This window comes from Eucyclogobius newberryi, unplaced genomic scaffold (genome assembly GCF_026437365.1).
Source record: "Eucyclogobius newberryi isolate DKJ021-1_F unplaced genomic scaffold, fEucNew1.0.hap1 SCAF_20, whole genome shotgun sequence".
NCBI lineage: Eukaryota > Metazoa > Chordata > Actinopteri > Gobiiformes > Gobiidae > Eucyclogobius > Eucyclogobius newberryi.
The window spans coordinates 11,200,083-11,222,637 of record NW_027315835.1 but is presented as its reverse complement, the minus strand read 5'-3'; the positions used below and the strand labels follow the sequence as shown (position 1 = coordinate 11,222,637).

Here is a 22,555-nt window from a genome sequence, read left to right as displayed (position 1 = left end):
GTTGATACTGCTTAAAGATGCAAGTAACTTAATTATATTCTGTACTAAAAATCTTGTTGTACAGTGCACATTACACTAAGTTCCCAATAACGTTCCTCTATAGGTTCGCTTTCTGGCCTCGACCATTTGTCGAATGTCTTTACCCTCTCTCTTTCCATTTCACACTACAGCTGTCCTGTCAAAGAAAGCCTTCAGGCCAGGAAAAGTTTAGTTAATGCAAGTTAAGTTAAAACTTGATATAACTATTGCTATTTAGTTTTACGGACAGTTTTGCTTCAATCAAATTTGAACTATGGTATGTTGAAGAATAAAAAAGTCTTTCCTAATGTAATTTGTAATGTCTGGTGATGACAAAGACACCCATAAAACTCCATTACCGCATTACCTTCAGGCCTCACTGGGCCTTACTTGAATGAATGGCGCTTGATAAGAAACATAATACGGTACCTTCCCTTTCACACTTTCACCTGCTCATTTCCTGAAGTATCTTTCCTCTGACAGCAGTTTTCCCAACTCTATTTCCACTCATAATTATGTCTTTACCAAGGCTCCGGCTGCTTTTTTCTGACTTTATGGCCCGGAACTTTGTGCTTACTCGAAATTACTTCGTCTTACTACGTCAGAAAGCAGGCAGACATCTACAGGAGACGAATCAGGTGCATGTTTAAGATGTTTTGGGCAAGACTGAAATTTAAAGTTGGCATTTTTGTTCGAGCAAAGTACCTCAATGAGTAGGAGTGTGTTTATTTTTAAAACTTAGAGGCACATCTCTCATCACTGACGCAAGCGCAACCTGCTATTTCTCCTCTCTCCTCTCTCTTCTCTAAAGTACAACTTACCAAGATTTATTTAGACTTTTAAACAGGCGCTACACAATGGCTGTTTTTAAGAATAGATTATAGACATTTTCCCTTAACACATCATAATGTAGTATGTAGATATCATATTGAGAATATTGGCTTTTGTGCAAAGGTGAAATATTGGCAACTATTCATGATTCAAGCGTTTTTTTTTCCTGATGATTTACAATAATTTACAATAAATTCAGCTCTTTCTTATATACTATAAAACATCCAAGAACATTGAAGACTGAAATCTCAACTCCTAAACTAGTACAGGATGCATGTTTTAGAAGTTGAAACTACAGATCTTGCAGTCAATTTGCATAATAAGAGTTGACATGTAGTTGTTTGTGGTGGAAGTTAAATGATTGCAGTCTTTGAGAATCGTTAAGTACAATTCAAGTTGCAATTTTGATTTGATTGCCATTAATCTTCCAGCCCTAATTTAGACATTCAATCAAATCAATCCAATTTTATTTGTAGAGCACAATTTGCACACAAAAAAATGCAATTCAAAGTGCCTTACCACGTTAAAAACACAATACAGTATGAATCACAATAAATCAATAAAAACATAAAAACACATAGAAATTGTATTTAAAATAGTAAAAACCGGATTCACATTCAAGTCTATGTCCCAGTATTTGAGCTGAAGGATTTGTGGAAAAAATGTTTACCGGTAATTACGATTTTTCTAACAAACATTGTGATTGGCTGTGATTACATTTGCAATTGGTGTTTTTTGGAATAGGATTCTGTTCAAAGCGTCCGGGAGAACTGACAAAGACCTTAATATGATAAACTGCATTTCAAAAGATCTAAATTTCAGGTTTTTACATATTTTATGCCAAATGACAGGATATTTTGTTGCTTGTGAAGGAAACGATGGCACTTGCGTCCATTCAAATTGCAATTTCGATTCGATTGTGATGAATCTCCCAGCCCTAATCTGTCCACGACCCAGTATCCAAACTATAGTTTATCTCTTTATATTTGTAATGCTGTTCCCCAGGGCACAGGCCGACAAACCGCCGCGGTCTGTGCGTGCGGCTGTATTTCTCACGTGCGTTCGGCTGTCGCGGCTTTATATCTGCGTGATTTGTCTCCCTCCGTAATGCGACACATACATCTAGCGCACACATCCACGGGGAGCGCAGCCCAATAATGGACCGCCACGTCTCACTGCGCTGGCACCACGCGCAGGCCGGACCAGTAGCTCTCACCGCTCTCTCTGCGGGGAAATGACAAGTCAGAACTGTGAAAATGGATAAAAATGGTGGTGGTGAAAAGAGGCATTTCTAGATTTGTTGTTCGGATGGGACTTTAAATGGAGGACAAATCTCCAATGTCACAATGCAAAATTCACCGCCTGTTTAGAAGTTGACAATATATGGAAGTTTAACTAACTAATAAATCGAAGTCTCAATAAAACTGCAATAAGCATAATGATTGCACGTTCCTTATACATTGTTTTGTCACAGCAAAAAGCAGATTAATGGACCATGTTCCTTTTATTATCGTTCAGCGCAGCCAACAAGAAGAAATAAATTTTTGGATCATATCTGTATCTGTAAAACATGGTATCAAAGGCTTCGACAGAGCTATGTTTTTCGACTACAGCATTAGCCTCCCTGCAAAATCCAAATCCATTTTGTTTAGTGTAATGATTATTGGGACAAAAAAAAGTTAAAATTTCACAATTACTGAGAATGTGACAAAACAACAGTGTTATCCAAATGTCTAACACGTTACTATTTCTCAATTTTGTAAACAGCTTTAAGAACTTAAACTCAAACTGAATGACAAAATAAAGTTGTAAAATGTGATCAAAATAGCCAGATGAAGAGTTACATTTACATTTATTTTTTGGACTACCAGTATATTTCTTTAATAAGACTTTCTTTTCCTTAATTTTTTTTATTGTACCAGTATTCTGAATCTGACCACGATTATCGATTAAATAAACAATCTTGACACCACATTTGTGATATGATTGTATGAGTGACATACACATCCCTAATTTAATAAAAGGACAAATCTTGTGAAATCTTTGCTTACGAACAACAAGAAAAAGTCAAAGAAAACAATCTTGAAAAACACAACATTTTAATATAAGGCTTTTGAAACCATTTATCACATAAAGCTGTCCATTATACAGCGTGACAACCGGTTCATTGACTCAAAATGATACCATGAATACTGGATAATTTCACATTTTCCGTCTCTTAAATCAACAAATTTGCAGTATTGTTACAACCTCAGTGTGTTGCCCTGTAATCACTGCTGATGCTGTTGTGGTCTTTTGTTAAGTTGAGGGTCCTCTCAAGACGTCTTGTTTATTTCTTTTGCTCATTATGCCAATTATCCTCCTCCAAGGCGTAAATATTTGGCCGCGTGGTAATTCTGTGTCGCCAGGGTCATGGAGATGTGTGGACGTAAACAGCACGTGTCGCCTGCAGGGCTGTTCCCTCGACCGGGTCACAGCGGTCAATAAAGAACTGACACCACACAACATGGGCAGTCCAGCTACAGGCCCAGCGGAGTCCATAATTACAATAATGAAGTCTCTAAACAACAAGTGCTCAAACAGAGACAGCCAGCAGGTTAAATTTACACGTCTCTAGTGTTTACCTGTACGCAGAATTTACTAACACAACACGGCCGTCGGGGTTGTTCGCACACAGCATCGTTTACGTTTGAATCTATGGAGCAAACAGGATTTTACCATAAGGAAAGATAGGTTTGGTTCTGGCCTTCTGTAATCATCTGTGGAAATGTTGACCTTATCTTGCAATGGTACTGTATGGCTTTATTGTCCTCTGCAAAGGAATGTGCAGTGAATTTAATTTTGTTAATCTTCCAGTCCATAAAAGTATGTGGTTTGGAGCAAAGTTCAGACTTTGGAGCAAGAAATTTGACTATCTCTTTTGGTTTTATGACAAGTATTAAAAGTCTATATTGTTCATGTTGTATTGTTTGATTTGAAAGGTATTTTATGTATTTTAGTTAGATTTACAAGATTAAACTGAATTAAAAATCTTGAACAATCAAATGTGAGGAAAAAATATTATCTAGATTTAAAAATGTATATTTATTTTATTAAATTGTTTTTGTCCTATCACTAAGCCTCAGCATTTTGCCAGGTTTCCTTTCCAGTAGTGGACATCTGGTGCTGCGCTGGACGTTGCTTAGAATTTCCTATAGAAAATGACCATATTTTAGGTATTAGAGATGAAAATGCACCTAAGGCTGTCAATTGGTCTGATCAGAATTTGAATCAATTGGCCTATTATTTTATTTAGATTATAAGGATGTATATGGGGCAACAGCAGAAAGGACAAGGCCTGGACCCTATGCAAACTTTATTTTTTGTATTATAGTTGCAATTGCAGTTTGAGTCAGATCATAGACAGCTTTTGCCAGTTTCACGCGATCGTCCCCGTTTGTCGACTTAACGATCTGCAAAGTCTTTAGTCGCCCAAGAATTTCTACAACCTTAATATATAGACTATTATATACTGTTTAATCTCACCTGACTGTCATTCCTCCCTCCCTGCAGGTGGCAGTATTGACAGCGACTGTGCCTTTGAAGGAGACTACGCCGTGCCTCCTCCCCCTCGCCACATGACTGAGGGCATGCAGCACATTCGCATCATGGAGGGCGTGTCCCGCTCACTGCCCTCCTCCCCCCTCCTCACCCACCAGGCCCTCGGGGTGAGGCTGCAGCCCTGCAAGAAACTCACAGGTAAGGGAGGACACGACGCAGAAATGATACAACATACGTTTAATATGAGCGACTGGACAAGATATTTGTGTTCACGTGGATTTTATGTATTGTGCGAGTTATCGACCGTTTCAGTGTCTGTGAGGCCATTGTAAAAGCTTCCTGGGAAATTGCATTAAGTGAGAATTATAGATGTATCTGTGATCATCTTGTTTGTCTTCTGGTTCTCATAAAAAAGTAATTAATTCATACATTAAACGTTAAAGGACTTTCATCCTCTGCAAAATCAAAATTCTAAAATAAATCCTTAACTTTGATAGAACCCTAAAACACATGCCAGAAGACATTTTATAATAAAGAATTGAATTATGAAATCAAAATGTCAACCAAAAAACCCAAAAACAATTCCTGATATTTATCAATACTTTTTATTTGTACATATTCTTCACTCACCATAGTTAAACTTTTATTTGGTTGATTTTTTTTTTTAAAAACATCTCAAAGTTGACTTGTCGAGAAAATATGTTGCTAAGAAATGAGCTAAAATATTTATGTATTTTAGAATGTGACGATGACATACTCCTCGATGGGGAGGAAGAGCTAGATTTTCCTTTTGATTGCCTGGTTTTCTCATAAGAAATATCTCATGTAAATCCACAAACGTGACATGATTGGTTTTAGCTAGCCCTCATCTGTATGCGATATTATAGTTCTCTAGAATGTTGTGATGTCTTCTGAAACCCAACAATGCACTTGCTGTTAAAGCCTTTAGTGACGGGGAGATTGCAGGAAACTGATGTCTGCTCATAATTCCCACATTATCGTTTATAAGAGCCACAATCACTTACAGTCTCTTACCCACTCGTGATGGTGATGATGCACTTGCAGGAAAGCGCTGTAATTTCCAATTCGTCTAATAAACACTGAAGGCATCGCTAATTGACACCACAACAGCTGATGGGCTTCATGCTCGTGGTCAGCGCTGGCCTCTCTCCTAGCTCCTTATCCCCTTTATCTTGCACAGCTAATCGTTTCCTTCTGCACTTTTCTAGGGTCCTTTACTGTAATGTGGGGCTGTGACGTGTTTGCTTTGCTGCTTTGGTTGTGATAAATATTTGTTTTGGACGAGATTTGAGATTTTGATTTGACAACAACAGAACGTTTGTCAAAGGAGTTCTAAATGAGTTTGTTGTAAGTAAGAAAATTTAAGTTTAGGACTATGTCAGAAATAAATCGGGTCTTAACCATGACTAAGCCCTGTAACCTGTGCAAGAACATTAACCAACCATGAAAATACCAGGGCAAACGCGACACACATGTAATCTGTAACCAAAATCCACCAGGACTAAATCAGGACTAAATCGGGACTAAACCAGGACTAAACTAGGACTAAACTAGGACCAGGACTAAACCAAGGGTTGAACCAGAATCAAACCATGCCTAAACCATGCCTAAACCACAACTAAACCAGGACTAAATCAGGACTGAACCGGGACTAAACCAAGACTAAACCAGGACTAAACCAGGACTAAACCAGGGCTAAAACAAGGGTTAAACCAGAACCTAACCATGACTAAACCAGAACTAAACCAGAACTAAACCAGGACTAAACCAAGACCAAACCTTGACAAAACCAGGACCAAAACTGGACAAAACCAGGACAAAACCAGGACCAAACCTTGACAAAACCAGGACCAAAACTGGACCAAACCTGGACAAAACCTGGACAAAACCTTGACAAAACCAGGACCAACACTGGACCAAACCTGGACCAAACCTGGACAAAACCAGGACTAAACCAGGACTAAACCAGGACTAAACCAGGACTAAACCAGGACTAAACCAGGACTAAACCAGGTCTAAACCAGGACTAAACCACTGTTGGTTGACTGTAGTGCACGGCAGTCTTTTTAAGGTGTTTTGAGTGTTCAGAATAAGCAGTGAGGCATGGAGAGTGCTCCGCTCTTCTCCAGTATCTGTGCAGCCTCCACACAGCAGCTGAGTGGGTGGGTATCGGTCTTTAGAAGCTTGATTTAAAACTCACCACTAGGGTGCACCAGTTTCACAGACAGCACACATCATTAACTGCTCTTGATTTTGCTCTTGGGCCTGTGCTTTTGACTTCAGACAGAATCATTTATATGCCTCTCGTGTCTGCTCCAAAAGTGTAGATTTAACAGGAAAACACATCTTATCTGGGTATGAGTGTGTGTAGTAGTGGGACGAGGGGGTAAGTTTGGGGCATGAAATGGATTTTAGACAAAGACAGGTTTAATTTTGTTCTTGTTTCTGCTTCCGAACTGTCAGACTTTTGTGGGTTTATGCTTTTGTGTTCAAATACCTAGTTCTAGGAAGAGTGGATACCTGAAAATGCCTGCATAAATTCTTTCTGGTATTGTCTTGTATTGGTGGCTACCTTCCTATTGCTCAGCAAAAACAATTGATTTGTTTATAAGTTTTATTTTACTTTGAGCAACAAAGAAAATATCATATTATAAATCAGTATACACAGTACACAGTATAATAAACTCATCTCATTCTATTGCAGACACAGATACAGGACTAAACCTGGACTAACGCCTTGTAACCTGTAACCTTAAGCTATAACTAAGCTTTAACTGACCAGGACTTACCCAGGACAACATACAAAAGTACAATGCAGCTTGACTCCTGTGGACCATTAGAACTTTTAGACTTTTTGTCTGGGTGTTCAGAATAAGGGTAGATTATATGTTCATATGGGTGTCCGTAGTTTTCTCCCACTGTCTTAATGCTCAAATTGTAAAAGGAACTCTATGTAAAATAAACATAAATTATCTGTCTTCACAGATACAAGGTAAATATGTTCAGATCTCCTTAGCTCCTTGTTTTAAACAGTAAAAGTGCATGCAGGCTGCATACGGTTCCTTTAAAGGTGCACTATGTAACGTTTCAAGAGGGGAACCATCACACGGCAATAAGCTTTAGAGGTGTTCTTATTGCTAAAAAATACCTTGCAAAGCATGCATTCTTACTGTGAGTGGCACCACCTCTCCACAGATATGACCTATAATTGGCTTGGTGGCTCCACCTGCGTGTCTCCTTGGAGATAAATAATTAAAATTATGTGGAGCATTCCAATTAAAGCAAACACATTTCCCACCAGAAAGGTCACTGCAGACCTTTAATAATGAATTTCTCTTTTAACAGATTATTATTCTGAATATGTTACTTGATATCACATTATTTAGTTTCAATCTTGTAATAATTAAGGATAAGTAGGACATTGAGCCCAGGTTGGAGCTGCCAAAAGCTACTGCCTGTTTGGATCTGTTATTCTTGACCTGTTCACTTTCGTAGCTTTAGTGGCTCATTGTTTTCTGTGGAGATTCACACCATCATTATTACGCCATTAACATGCACCATTACCCAGGTTTGTCATGCACATCTTGTATAATTGTGCATTTTAGTTGCTCTGATGCTCATTTTAAATGTGTTTTTGCACTGGAAATGAAGCTTGCGCTGGTTTATAGTCTTTTGAGTTTTTCTACACCTGCCATTTTGGCTCAGCTCAAGCTCAAAACCCTGCTCTGTGGTGTACAACCTTGTTTTTGTACATCTTCATGAAAGATGCATTTTTACACTTTAGTTGAAGAGTCTGTTGGCATGAGTATTTTGAACCACAGTGATCAGAATCCTTCCCGAGGTTTTGGTTGTTTTGGCTGTTACAATCCAACTATACCAATGTACAATACTTTCAATTGAATTATTTGTAATTTAAATGCCTGAAGATTGAACTTGCAACAATTGTGAGAAGGCCCAGCTTCCTGTCTTGACTGGTCGGTCAACCTTTTCTTTGTATTCTACATAGAAAGTTAGCATAATTTAACATTAAAAAAGTAAAAATTTCCTGTTTGCGATTAAAATGTGATTAATTGCACAGATCTAATAAAAATGCATTTTCTCAGTGTAGAAGTGTAAACAAGGCTAACACTACCTAACTATACCTAACCCATCGATAAAACTATACATGGTGAAAGACTCTCATAATGATGCTTTATTTTTTTGCATGAAACTCCAACATATTCAACTTTATTCGGGAACCTCTGCTCCACTGTCATTGTCTACAGTTGGAGTCTATGGAGTGGGCAGTGTCTTGTGATGTCACACCACCAACTCAGCCCTGTGTCACGCTGCGCAGGAAGTGGCGATAGGGCAGAATTAATTAAAGGGTGAGAACGCCGGGATTAGACACCTGCTCCGATCTGCTCCAGTGGCACTCGAGAGCGCTCCATGAGTTGACATGGATGACAAAGGGCACATGAGGGTAGAGAAGGTAACAGGGTTTTACAGGTATTGGCTGACACTGTGAAAAATGTGTATGTAAGAAGAGGTTGTGCGGACAGCAAAAGAAGAGATGTCAATGTGTAAGAAAGGTTCCGCTATTTTAAAGAGATTGTACCCGATTTTATTTCACGTACACAAGTCACATTTGTTTTACCCCAGTACAGATATATTGTAAAGGCATTTACAGGATCAAAATGAGGCCGATGTGTGCTGTCTGCATCTAATTATGAACCATTTTTACACTTGGCAAACCAGGAAGTAAGGCAAATGTTGTGAAAAGCGTTCATAAACTCATTGCAGTGAATAAGTGGGATGTGAGGAATGCGCTGGGAAAGTCTAGAGGAATATCTTGGATCGCCTGTAAAAATCAGATAGAGTGCCTTTAGAATTGAATAAATAAACTTTCAATTCCTTCCAAAATCTCCCGCTATACCTCCATGTCTTCTCCTTTCTACAGTTGTCCAAATAAAACCTTTATAACACCAATAACTCAACTATAAAACTATAAAAAAGGTATTTTTCTCAACAGGCAACACAAAGAAGTACGACTGAATCTGTAGTCACTTAACGACTGTGCCACTGTTGCTGCGAAACGTGGTGGACGATATTGAATATATTATTATTTTTTTTTAAGCATGCTAATAACAATAATCATTATATGTTTGTAACGCATCAAAAACTATGCTAATTTGTACCTGTAAATGTTTTCTTTGAGGTTCAAGTATCGCACACAAATGTAAAATCAACTTCTATATACAAATACTGCATACTAACTGCTGCATTTGTGAGTCAATATTCTGCAGCACTGGCAAGTTAGAACCCCCATTGAAACCTCCCCTGCCCAGGTTAGTCCTTTAATCCCCCCAACTGGCCCCTCTTTGCCTCTGTGCCCCGCTGGGTGCCCCTCCGAGCCTCGGGGAAACAGACTGACGTGGTGTTGCCTACGTGTTGTTTTTCTTCCCGACCTCAGGGCTGTGATTGAGTGAAGACGTTATGAAAGACTTGACCTTTTTAGCGAATCATTGCGTTTCTGATTTAATCCCCGCTGTCTGCATGGAGCCTCTCTGGGGGGGGGGGGGGGGCGCACATGCTTTAGGGGTCAGCGTAGGCGGCTGCACAGCACAAAGGATGCCACTGAAGTGCACTCAAACTGTCTCAAAAAGGCCTTCAAGAGTCAGGGTGAATGTTAAATGTCTCTTTTCCATGTAAATTTGATTTTGTAGTGTAAATGTGAGGTGTTTGAGGTTGATTAGAGATTTTAAACACACTTTGCAAGTTCTTGAAAATCAAGTATTTTGTATTGTTTTGGCAAAGAAGATGGGAACGGGTTTTTCTTTTTCTCATTAGACGGAAGTGATGAGCTCATTTACCTGACATGTTTCATCATGTCTGGTAAATGAGCTCATCAAGAAAAATACAAGTTGATATTAAAAATAAGAATGAAAGAATTTTCCAAATAAAACATGGGAATGGTTAGAGCAGGGATGGGCAAACTACAGCCGCTGGCCACATACGGCCCGTTTGTCTTTATAATCCGGCCCGCCAAACATGCCAAGAAATATATTTATATATATATAAATATATTTTTGCCCTTAGGCATATCTGTCTGCACTTGTATCCTTAATAAAGATGACATGAAATTAATTAAATAATAGATTCAATAGCCTATATTTGACAGGAAAGTGATATTTTATTTTGATATTTATGCAATATCGTGCAAGATCTCTAAGGCCAATCTTGAATCTTGATGTACCAGAGCATTTTTAACAGGAAGGTTCAATACTGTGTCGCGTCATTACATATTCATGATTGCGTGAAGGGATCGAGGTCTCAGCAGAGGTGTCCAATTGCATAGATTGATATACTTCTTTTTCCCCAACAATGAGAACCAAACCGCTTTCAATCAGAGGTGCGCGTTGAGCCAGATTTTTTAGTGATACATGAGTGGCAAAGAGATGTCAAGTATTACCTGTGATACCGTTTTGAAATGACTATCTTTTAATCCATGTTTTGACTGGACGGATTAAAGAGTCTGTCTGGCTGCTGTACTTTAACTTGTAATACCTTCTACGAGCGGGTAAATGACTCTTGTAATCATGTATAATTTCTTTAAATGAATACTCCACTGCTTCATAAAGAACTTAAGATGCATTTCCATTCCTCTATCTCCCTTCATATTTTCCCCTATTTGATTTTGCTATTGTCTAAAGTGCCCGTGATTGGTCCTTCTCACGCACATCATTGTCTGATTGCTTTGAACTGTAATCACTGATTGCTTATTTGTTCTCTAATAATCGCTTTTTTTCCTCCTCAAGTTTAGAACCCGCTAAGAGCTATCGCCCCCTGTTGATTGATTAGCGCCGCTCCACTTTGAAACGTTTAGCTATATTATTCCTACATCTCTACCCAGATTACGCTGCTTTTCTCCTTATTAGTGCTACCAATCAATACAATTACCTCTGCCCTCGTAGACTGCCACTTTCTCCCTATAATAATTACAATAACGTGAGGAATCCATCGTTTTTCTGTACCGATTTTGAGTGTGCCGTTCTAGTGCTTGTAGTGGTCACATGACGCTCGCTGAGATGTTGCAGGATGGTGGGATTAGCAAAGTAAATAACGAGCATAAGTGTCTTGTCAGCGTGTCGTGTGGGTGGATTTAAAGAATCCTTTGAAACACACACAAGATTTGGATACTGCTTTTGTTGGAGGTTCGACGTCTGACTGCTGGAGGAGAAAGGAGGAAAAACACGTGGCAAATGTACATACACTTGACTTACTTGCCATATATCAATAGCGATAAAAGTAATAAAATAATATAATGAGTGTTTGTGTGTTTAAGGGGATGCACTACATTTGTTTTATAAAGTAAAATCTGTTTAGCCCCAGTACAGATTTATTGTCAAAGCATTCGGGAGAAAATGAGTCCATTATGCGCTCTCTGCATGTAATTATAGAGCGTTCGTTCTCTGTGAAGCTGTTAGCATGCTACAGCAGCAAGCAGTCGTAGCTTTACTGTGACAGAGAGTTGTGAAAAGTATTTATAAATGCACTGTGTTGAATAATTATTCATGTTTGGAATGATTTAGGTAAGTGAGGAACTAGTTCTGTTGTTACCATTTTGTCTTTAAATACTTTCTACTTTAAAGAGGACATGCTTTTGTCTGCTATATATAATTTTAGATTTTTACAAAATCAGTCAGCCCACATGAAGTTAAAGTGCAGCCGCTAAGGTCATTGTGATGTTGTATTCTTAAAGACAAAAACACTAAATGTACGTGTTTTCTGTGTCTTTTGGTGTAATTCCTGCTTCTTCTTGGTTATAAAACCTTTCCTCTCACCACTTGTGTGTTTTGGCGTCCGTGAATAGAACAGAAAACGACTATTCGATCAGTACATTTGTTGATGATTATTACAACAATCAATTTTGTTTCCCTTGAGTTTAATTGTCGACAACCATTCCAATGTTTCCCCAGGTTTACTGGTATGCAGCAGGTGTATGTGCATCCGGTTGACCATGATATTGGCCTATAGGGTTATTTGCATTGTTATGTTAAAATGTCCATATTAATATATATATGTACATAATAATAAAAAGGCTTTATAAACATGTTAGGCAGTCTGGGAATTTGTAAGACATTTCTGCATGAATGACACTCAAGTACTGAAGGAATTATTGAAATATTTTCAGCACAACTTCTTTAAACACTGATACAATGTACTTTCTGTTCACTCACTGCTTTACATTAGCCCATGCACTTCTCAATTCATCTGCGAAACAAATAATGCTAACAGCTTTAGCTAAACGGCTAGGTTTTACTTGCATTTTGTCCACCACAAATTGCCAGTAAGCATGAATTATTTTATTATTGTCCCCTTACTGTAGTCTAACTTATTCTTGAGATGGGACAGTTTCTGCATCCGTCCCATGGATCTCCCTGAAAGCGCGTCGGAGCCCCAGAGGCGCAAAACATGGAGAGGGTCAGTGGGATTCACGGACTGGATTAGGCGGCGAAGCATGAGAGAAAATACGGTCTGGATTTCTATGAAAACATTGGTTTCTTATGGCAGAACGGGTTTAGTAAAGACACTTGTTTTGACGATCGGTGATTTGCGCTGCATAATTTGATTGACAGGACGGGGGGTGCCCTGCCTATTCAATGGTTGAGGAAACACTGTGCCCTCGTGTCTGCTCTTTTCTGCAGTCTGTTTGGGACGTTTCCATCGCCCTCCCGTCTATGCCCTCCATTGCCCCGTGTGAATTATTCAAAGTGACATTTGGGACGTCTCCATCTCCACGCCTCTCCACTCTGCGCCGCACCTTCACAAAATTGTTCCTCAATTATTGTCATTATCTGCCGTCAGAGCTGTCTCAAGTCGGTCCAAAACTAATTGTTTCATAATGCGACTGCTTCACCGTCTGGAGTAAAAATAGAGACTTGGGTTAAAGCACAGGTAAAAGTAATATAGTGTGTATTTAATGCCTTAAGAGTGGTCACTTGGGTTTGCTAAATTAACAATATTTATTTCCAAGTGAAAACAAGTAACAGCAACCACTGTGTTTTGTCAATATTATGTAAATCATAAAAAAGATATTGTTGCATATATTCCTTATGTGATATAAATTAAAGGCGCAATGGACGATTTTTCGGCAATTTGACAACGCAGGTGGAAGTGCACATGCCACTCCCCCGTGCGGACCGATACAACACACACGTGCGTTTGTTTATTAGCGCAACGGATCGCATCGCATCTCTCGTCTCCCGTAGATTTCTGTCCACTTCTGCGTCAGCTTGAACTGTCTTTCTCCGTCTTCATTTTGCCCCGTACACTGAGGGAACTATATTATGATAGATCCATGCGCTTAAGCACGCGGAAACGTGGGGACGAACCGCACGCGGCTGTAGGTGAACGATAGGTGCATTTTATGATTGATACGTGGCAGGACAAATGATTTATCCACGCCACGAGGAAATATGATTAAAAAATTTGCTGAAAAAAATCGTCCATACCACCTTTAATATACCTGTATAATGTAATAGCACAAACTTGTAAAACATATGAAATATACTTAAAATGGTCAAGCATAAAGGTTGTTCTGAAGTGGACATTTCAGAATGACTATAAGTATGATAAGAATTTAGATTTTCTATCTTGGTTTTTAATAGTTTCCTAGACTACTCACAAAGATGTGTCTTGAAATGAAAAGAAAAGTGGTATATTGTTTCATCCATACACTTTGCATGAATACAGAAAGATTTGTTTGTAAAAAATCGTTTTCAATGTCATTTTGCTGCATTCCTTTTGCTTTGTTCAGAAGTTCTGTACATTCATTCGACCATAGGAAGAAGCACTATTGATGCATGCAGCTAATTAAGTAAGGCAATTGTCCACAAGAAAGCAGATGAGGCTAAGACTTTGGCCCGCCTCAAACTAACTGACAAGATTGTTAGTGATAAAAGCTCCAATACACAGATAATCTTCGTCTGCAGAGTCTGACTTCCTGCAAAGATAATGCATCATTTCGAGTGCTTTGTCTCCAGCGTTTTGTTTGGTTGCATGAATTGTCTATGACGATGGTGGCTCATATACAGTGCATTACACGTTTTAGAAAATAAGCTTTTAACTACAACGGTTTTCATTGATAATTTGATATTGCATATAGTTTTGTCATTGTGAAAAAACTTTAAGCTCTATTTTGATACTAAGGTTAAGACTACAGGAAAATACAATAAAATATTTAAATTAATAAAAAACAAAACTACTTTTAATACAATATAATGCCATTTTCAACACACATTATTAGTTTATTTCTGTAACATTGCCTTGTGGTCTTTATACTAGAACTGAAATGGATCAAGACCATTCTAGAAGTATTAATTAAGGGTCAAATTTCGTCCCATTTGTGTTTTTGTGTTACAATATCGGCATCTAGTTTAATTTTAGTATTGATTATCATCTGGGTATTGATTTTTATTGATTTTTTTTTTTTGACAACCCACATTTTTCACCAGCTACAATTGCAACTACAACCAGTGAACCCAAAACAGCAATCTTTGATGTGTCCTAAATCTCTGTAATCCCAGATGAACTAGTGATTGCTCTTTTAAACCCGTCGGATTGAGTGTTCTGTTGCCTTTAAGACATCTTTACTATCGGTTTACCAGTGCCTGTATGTGTCTTTAAACGCTGTCTAAGGCTTTTACACACATATTGAAAGCCTAAAACCCATAGAAATACTCATTGCACTATTCACAGTGTTATTAAAGTCCCCTTTCCAGATGGCATTTCAGTCTTTCCTCTTCTCAATGTTAAATCTTTACACCTAAGGCACAAGCTCTACAAAAAGGTGCTATTAATGCATCTGGCTTCATGCACGCTTACTTATGCAACCACCTATCTCTGTTCATTATAATGACAATGGTGTCTTGCAGTCAGAGCCAGGCATGTGATCAGCCTCCTCCTCGTGTCATTTTCACAGGATTATCCTACATGTTGTTGACAAGACTCTGCTCGGCTTCACTGCCCATTATATTACATATCACACATTTTCAAGCTTGAATTGCCCCCCTCAAGCGTTTTTTTTATATTTGTAGGAGAGGTTGGGTAATTTAAGTTCAGGTCTTGGCTAGAGAGACGGTAATACTTTGGATTTTTGACTGGGAAATGTTAGTAATAACTATTAAACCCCGGTAATAGAATTATGCCGGCAGAAGGAAGAATATTGTTGGTTGTACCAGTGATTTTGGTTTCAATCAAGTAATACTAAGTAATAAATAAAATAATCAGTATTTTTTGTACCACTTTATAATAACGACACATGAATCTGCCTTAATAAAGCATAAAGCAAAAACTTAATTCATAATAAACGAATGATTCAGCCGTATAACTATGTAATTAAGTTGCGGTTAACCTGAATCATTCAGACTTTATTAAGGCTTGTCTCATTTGTTTTATTTAACATCAGACTCGATTTTTGACCTTCCCAGTTACAAAAAAAACAAAAACAAACGGTAATTGGTAGGCGAGATCCGGTTTCCATCCCTGACCTCTTGATGTTCGACTGTTAATACCGCGCCCAAATCTTTAATTGTATTCTTATTTCATTGTAAAAGTGCCAATGGAATACTCAGAATTCTGTTTACCACTTTTGCGCCTCTAAATAGAAGCTGGACCACCACTGGAATCTTTAATATTGTCCTCTGATTCATGCCGTTTTCCCATTGACGTAATTGCGAGTTTTGCTTTACACCCTTTTGTTACTTTTGATAATATACGAGATACTGCCACCTGGAGCCGCTTTCTAAGATGTCAAAAAGTACATAATCCCCTTAAATCTTGGGACGCCACTCGGGGGAAATAAGTGTGACTGGAGGAGATTAATGAAAACCACTTCAAACGGATATGAACTCTGACAAAAACAAAACGGCAACACTATAAACTGTTGCCTTGAGGGAGTTTTGAGCCCCTAAATACCCGTTACAAAAACATGGCTGTGGATGTCCTAAAGCTTTTTCAAGGGTAAAACAAGGACAGGAAAAAGATGCCCCTGAGAAGCATCTGGTAGCGGTTACTGAAAACCAGCTAGAGCTCGCCAATCCCAAAGCAACGTCTTACGAAATAAAAAAAATAAATAAAAAAAAAACAAGAACCCTTTTAATAATAGCCTCCCTCCCTCCCTCCCTCCCTCCACGTCTTTCTTTCTGTTTCATGCTATTTTCTTTCCTTCAATACCCACCCTTCGCCTCCTCCTCTTCCTCCCCCTCCTATCCCTCGCTCTGCCGTCGCCATGACAACAGCAGCACTGCACCATTCATCCGACCGGAGAGCGAGAGAGCGCAAGACCTGAGCCTCCTCCTGTTCTCTCGCACATCTATACATAACACGCTGATGCGGTCGCGGGCGGAAGCTGCGGACGGAGACGTACAAGTTTGTTTTGGACTCTTCTGGATTTTTGCGTATTCGGGGGTGCTTTTGGTCACCTGTTCGGGCGCCATTACAACTCCAAAGTGTCACCTCTGTTCCCAAGTGACACAGTACTTTCTGCGTTTGGCGTTTCTCGCTCGCTTCCTTGTTTCCTCTCTCCTACCTCCTCTCTCCTCCCTCCCTTACCCACGCTTTTCCTGTCACAGCCATATCCGCCTGGCTCCGTATCATTTACTGCGATTGGACTGAGCTCGCAGCACCGGCTCAAAACATCAAGAACCTTGCCAGTCCGTCAGAGGTTGTTCGTCGTTTCTTTTTTTTTCCAGTTTTTACTATTTTTGTTGTTTTTTGATGAACTGGTCTTCGTACAGAGGAGAGGAAGGAGTGCTTGTACCTCTTGAGAGACAAGGACAGTTGCTGTACCCCAGGCTGGAGGAATGCGAGATCTGGTTTGAAAATGGTGAGCCTTTGCCACACCCTCTTTGCATCCCCTCTCTCTACACCTGCTGCTCTTCTAAGACCTGCTCTAACTCAGTTCTTGTCGACTTTTGAGTGATGTTTCTGTCAGGCTTACGGGAGGAGGGCAAGGAACTGATTTCTATCAAAGGAATTTGAAAGATTTTTAACATTGATACGGGGAGCTGTGATTTGTAGTGAAATTGTCTTTTGATCCGTCAGTGTAGATGAAAGAACAATTTGTGGGCAGATGATGTTGCTTTGTTAGTCTTTATCAGTGAGTGTCAGTCCCGTGACTAATCATCATGCAGCGTGTACCCCACCTATAAAAGACAAACTTCTAGAAAATGTGTTCGTGGGACAAGCAGGGATAGAAATATTGCATGTTTTTTGTGTGCTTTATATTCCTATAGAGAGTCCTCATATAACACATACTGTGTAATAGCATATAGTCATATCTCATCCACTAGATCGTGTAAAGAGCAATAAGTATTTCTCTGAATCTTTCTCACGTTGCTTACGATTATGTGGCATGTTTTGTCATTGCTGTAGAATATACCTGACTGTGAATCTTTTAGGTAATCTGTTATACCTCTTTTATAGCACTAGATGGAGTCAAGAGCTTCTCGATTAACACTCAATGTCTCTTAAATATTTTCATCTTTGTAGGATTTGGCCTTTAATTGAAGTAAAGAACAAAGCGTAGGCTAGCTAACGCTACATCTTGTTGTCATTGTGATAATATCACAATACCATCATAGATAGCTAGCATACGTCTAGCTTTAGCCACCGCTTGCTGTTGTTGCACCAGAATCACCTTGTCATGTGGCTGAGAGGTGGTTCCCTCCCTCCAATTCCTCTGCTGCAGGCGGCTCCTTCCCCCGGGACCGCTATAGCTGGTGCGTTAACAGAACAAAATGTCTCAATAACCATGTCTGATAGGAAAAACACGGGCATACTCTCCACTCATCGCATCTGCAGCTGTTGTAGCCAGTCTCAGGTGATCACTCCCAAACTGCTCCTCAGCATCACCACCTGGAGAGGGCTCTGATGTGCTTACCTCGTCAGCTGTCACTCAGGGAGTCAATGGCCAATGACGGACGTCTGATGACTTCACTTTCAGAGGGGACCTTATCATTGGTAGAACAAGATGTGTGTTAATGTATTTCTAAGTGACAAAAATAGATTTTTTACCAATTTGTAGGTTTCAAGATTCAAATCTTTTTGACACCCTGGTCATTTAACTCTTATGATTATTTTTCTCCTTTTTTTGGACAAAAATTAGACCTCTAAGTGATTATTTTCAACTTTTCTTTTTCTAAGAATTGAACATACTAAAGTAAAACAAAACAACTTTGAACCTCCAGATAAAGAGTATTTACAAATAAAGAGAAAAATCATACAGTTAATGCTTCTAGCGCCAGTTTAATGGACTGGTCTTTACATAAAGAACTGCTATGGGTGAAATTGGGTTCAAACTCATCATTATTACATATGTTGGTCTGTTCTTAGTAGGCAAGGCAGTTTAATTTTCATGTGTCCAGTTTTCCCTGGTTTATTATTTGAGAGCTATGACTGTGATTTGATTAACAAAGAATTGCAACGTAAATGTGTTCATTTTCCATTTATAAAAATGACTGTATTCTTCCTGAACACTGTGCCCATTGCTCTACACCCACCACTAGCCTACTTCTTTAGTGATTCAACCATTTGTCCCTCCAACGCCACATAACAACTAAATCTCACATTGTATACCAGTACTTTCATAATTTCTTATTAAATCAGTTAGAAGTGTCTATGGAGCGTTTGTTTTTGACAATTACCTGAAGAAGCAGCAGGATTTCTGTTCCTATAGCAATGTTGATGTTGATGCTGAGCACCTCCTGTGGTTTTTCTGTTCAAGTTTGCCAAGCAATGATTCATTAGACGTTATTCATAGATGGTCCAAAGATATCTGTGTGACAGGAAATGACAGATATAATGTATGTACAGAGTGGTAGATACAACGCTGAAAACAAGTACTCACTATTTCATATTTGGCAATAACGTCTTTAGATTGTACTCTGCCAGGAGAAGTATGTCACAAAACTATACCGCAACGATTAGGCTTCGACTAAAATGTCTTACTGCTAAACTAAACTACTTTGACTATCATTACTGCTTTGCACTCTAATAGAAATACAAACATGTTTTGATAAGTTACTAATGTACTTAATTGTATATGTTTTATTTCAACTAATAACTGCTAATACTACTACTAGTATAGTACTTCCTTTACTTTTAACAAAAATGAAAGTCATGCTTATAGGATTTTAAGTCAGTTCATTGGTTGATAGTGTCTTGGATAAATGTTTGTATTTGGATTTTTTAGACTTACGCAGAAAGGAGAAAACATGGTGTGAGTTAGTTAATTTTCAGATAAAACCACCTTCCTACTTATGAATCCACTGTTTCCTTGTACTTTATAAATAGTTGTTTCGTATAAACTCCTGTTTTGGTCATGTGAGTGCAGTTTGGGTCAAATACACAGAAATACAAAGGAAAACACTTTTCAAACCTGCTCCCTCCCAACTGAATGATCTTATCTTCATCAATTTGCCGAGACTTTTAAACTTGACTTCCTTTGATGGGATCCAGTCTGAAAGCTGAAAGCCGAAAATAAAACATCATAGTCTGGCTCTCATCGATTTTTATAATTGCTCAATTTCCCTCCATTGCGTCCCCTTCACTGGCTGTCAGACAAAATGATTGTAAGACACTTCTGATCTACAGTGGATTTGACGGAGCAACCTCCTGCGTAAAGTGCACTGATTGATTTCTTGTCGTCATTTAACCCGGACCTCGAAGTGGCATGAGATATTCTGCGACTGCGTAGATGTTTACATGCATATTAGCTTAGCACTTGTGACTTAGCCGATCACAAAAGTGTCCGATCGACCCAAAATGTATCAAATGGACACAGTTTGTTCTTTGGTTCATAAATCAAGCACTGTCAATCTCCCCTGTATATTAAAATATTCACTTAATTTTTGCATACGTAAGGACATTACAAGGACACTCGTTATTTTGTTATAAAGGAAGGAATCGATCAAAGTTGTTTACTATAATGTCTTGGCTCATCCAAAACAAATCCTCCAGACATGAGTGAAAGACTTGACAATGTTTATTTAATTTTCCCCTTAAAAGTGTATTCCACTTACTGCATTTGATTGTACACCGCTGTAAACCGCTAACGACACCAAACTAATGCTTCCATCCAATTAGACTGATAGCATTATTAGCTAAACTCAATCATGAAAGCCATTAGCTTATGCTAGTTAATTAAGGTTATGCTAATGCTACATTGATAAGACCAAACCAGTTTAGACCAAGGTTTCGGATTCATTTCCTTGCATTATTTGGAAATCTATACATTCAATCTGTCTCTAATGTTCTTCTAACAACCAAATTGCTTGTAGGCTTATGTTGTCCTCTTAGTATCTTGATTATTTATATTTGTTTGTTTACAACCCATTACATTACTTCTTCTTGGATGGAATTGTCTAAAGTTACAACATTTCTTTGAGTTTGAAATCTTGAACATCTTACTTGCCCACAGAGCTCTCTGAATGATTGTCAGATGAAAATCGTGTTGCCATTAGTGAAATTACGTCATCCTCTTGATCTGCTTCCAGAGCACTCTAAAGCCGCTTTCAGAGACAAGGTTTTGTGCCCACCACCAATTAGAAATTGCCCTGAAAGCTTTCCGTATCAAACAATATCAGACACAATCATGGCCGCTTGTAAACTTCCCATTCCTTGAAAACACAAATTAATGAGTAGCATGTGGTAGAACAAGAGACATATTCTGCACCTCAATCCATTAAGGATGAAGCTTTTTCATTTGTATAAGGGAGCCATAGCGCATGGCTTTGGCGTGGCTCTGGCGTGGCACTAGTGTGGCTCTTGGCGTGGCTCGTGCCACTAGTGTGGCTCTGGCGTGGCTCTGGCGTGCCTCCTACGTGGCTCTGGCGTGGTCTGGCGTGGCTTTGGTGTGGCTCTGACGTAGCTCTGGCGTGGCTCTGGTGTGGGTCTGACGTGGCTCTGGTGTGGCTTTGACGTGGCTGTGACGTTGCTCTGGCGTGCCTCTGGTGTGCCTCTGGCGTGGCTTTGGCGTGTTTCTGATGTTGCTCTGGCGTGCCTCTGGCGTGGCTCTGGCTTGGCTTTGGCGTGGTTCTGACGTTGCTCTAGCGTGGCTCTGGCGTGCCTCTGGTGTGGCTCTGACGTGGCTTGTGGCACTGGCGTGGCTCTGACGTTGCTCTGGCATACCTCTGGCGTACCTCTGGCGTGGCTCTGGTGTGGTTCTGGCGTGGCTCTGACGTGGCTCTGGCGTGCCTCCTGCGTGGCTCTGGCGTGCCTCCTGTGTGGCTTTGGTGTGGCTCTGGCGTGCCTCCTGCGTGGCTCTGGCGTGCCTCCTGCGTGGCTCTGGCGTGGCTCTGACGTAGTTCTGGTTTGGCTCTGACGTAGCTTTGACGTAGCTCTGAGAATCTTCTCCGCTGTTTTTAAGTTCATACATCATCGCCAGACACATTATGTGACTTTCTGTCATCTTCTCATGCTCAGTACAAAAACAGTACAAGAAATAAACCGGCAGCACATTCTCTGAAATGTGTATCTTAAAACTGATGAGTAGCGCTATTTACTGGCTGCAAGGTGGAATTGGTCAGTTTGGAGTGTTGGAAATAGGCAGCAATCCAAATGTAATATCGGTGGTTATTATTATTTTGTTTTTAGTTCTAAAACAGGAGATGCCAAAGTAAAGGCACGCATTAGGATGTTTAAAGGCTAATAACAATAGAAATAAAGCATCAAATTTTATCCCCCAAACTGGCAGAGATCAACAGTCACAGTGAGATTTTCATGGTCAAAAAAAGGTCAACTAGAACCAGCCTGAATTGTGTCGCAAACTTCTCAGGGCAAAATCCCCTCTGATAAATGTAAGGAGTGTGATAATTAAGTGGCAAAACGTTTCTATTATATTTCATTACTGTATATTCTTCTCAATCAAACTAAACATTGATAAAAAAAAATACAAACACTTTCAAACCCCACCTCAACTCAACCAACTTTGGGAACTCTTTCTCTAATCTAAACTAACATATACTACATAATATCAGGTGCATTTAGGGGGAAAAGACACACAGAATACACACTGTACGAGGCATTATGTAAGTTGAGAGTATAGGGCCTTTGATTCCCACCAGTATTTGATCAACTACCTCATGTTTACTCAAGCTTCTCA

At 39.3% G+C, this 22,555-nt stretch overlaps 2 protein-coding genes across 11 annotated transcripts in view; both read left to right on the top strand.

The window, feature by feature from the left end:
• Nucleotides 1-22,555, top strand: part of gngt2b (guanine nucleotide binding protein (G protein), gamma transducing activity polypeptide 2b) — a 139,592-nt gene that overhangs the window by 2,029 nt on the left and 115,008 nt on the right. The gene's annotated exons all lie outside the window — the stretch shown is intronic.
• Nucleotides 1-22,555, top strand: part of tanc2b (tetratricopeptide repeat, ankyrin repeat and coiled-coil containing 2b) — a 150,469-nt gene that overhangs the window by 37,441 nt on the left and 90,473 nt on the right. For 8 of the 10 annotated variants that reach the window (XM_072455949.1, XM_072455948.1, XM_072455950.1 and 5 more), the window contains exon 3: nucleotides 4,402-4,587. In XM_072455949.1, coding sequence (XP_072312050.1) covers nucleotides 4,402-4,587 — 186 coding nt within the window. Of the gene's footprint in view, nucleotides 1-4,401; nucleotides 4,588-16,743; nucleotides 17,279-22,555 lie in introns of those variants that run through there. The other 2 variants (XM_072455953.1, XM_072455952.1) reach the window with 1 other exon arrangement.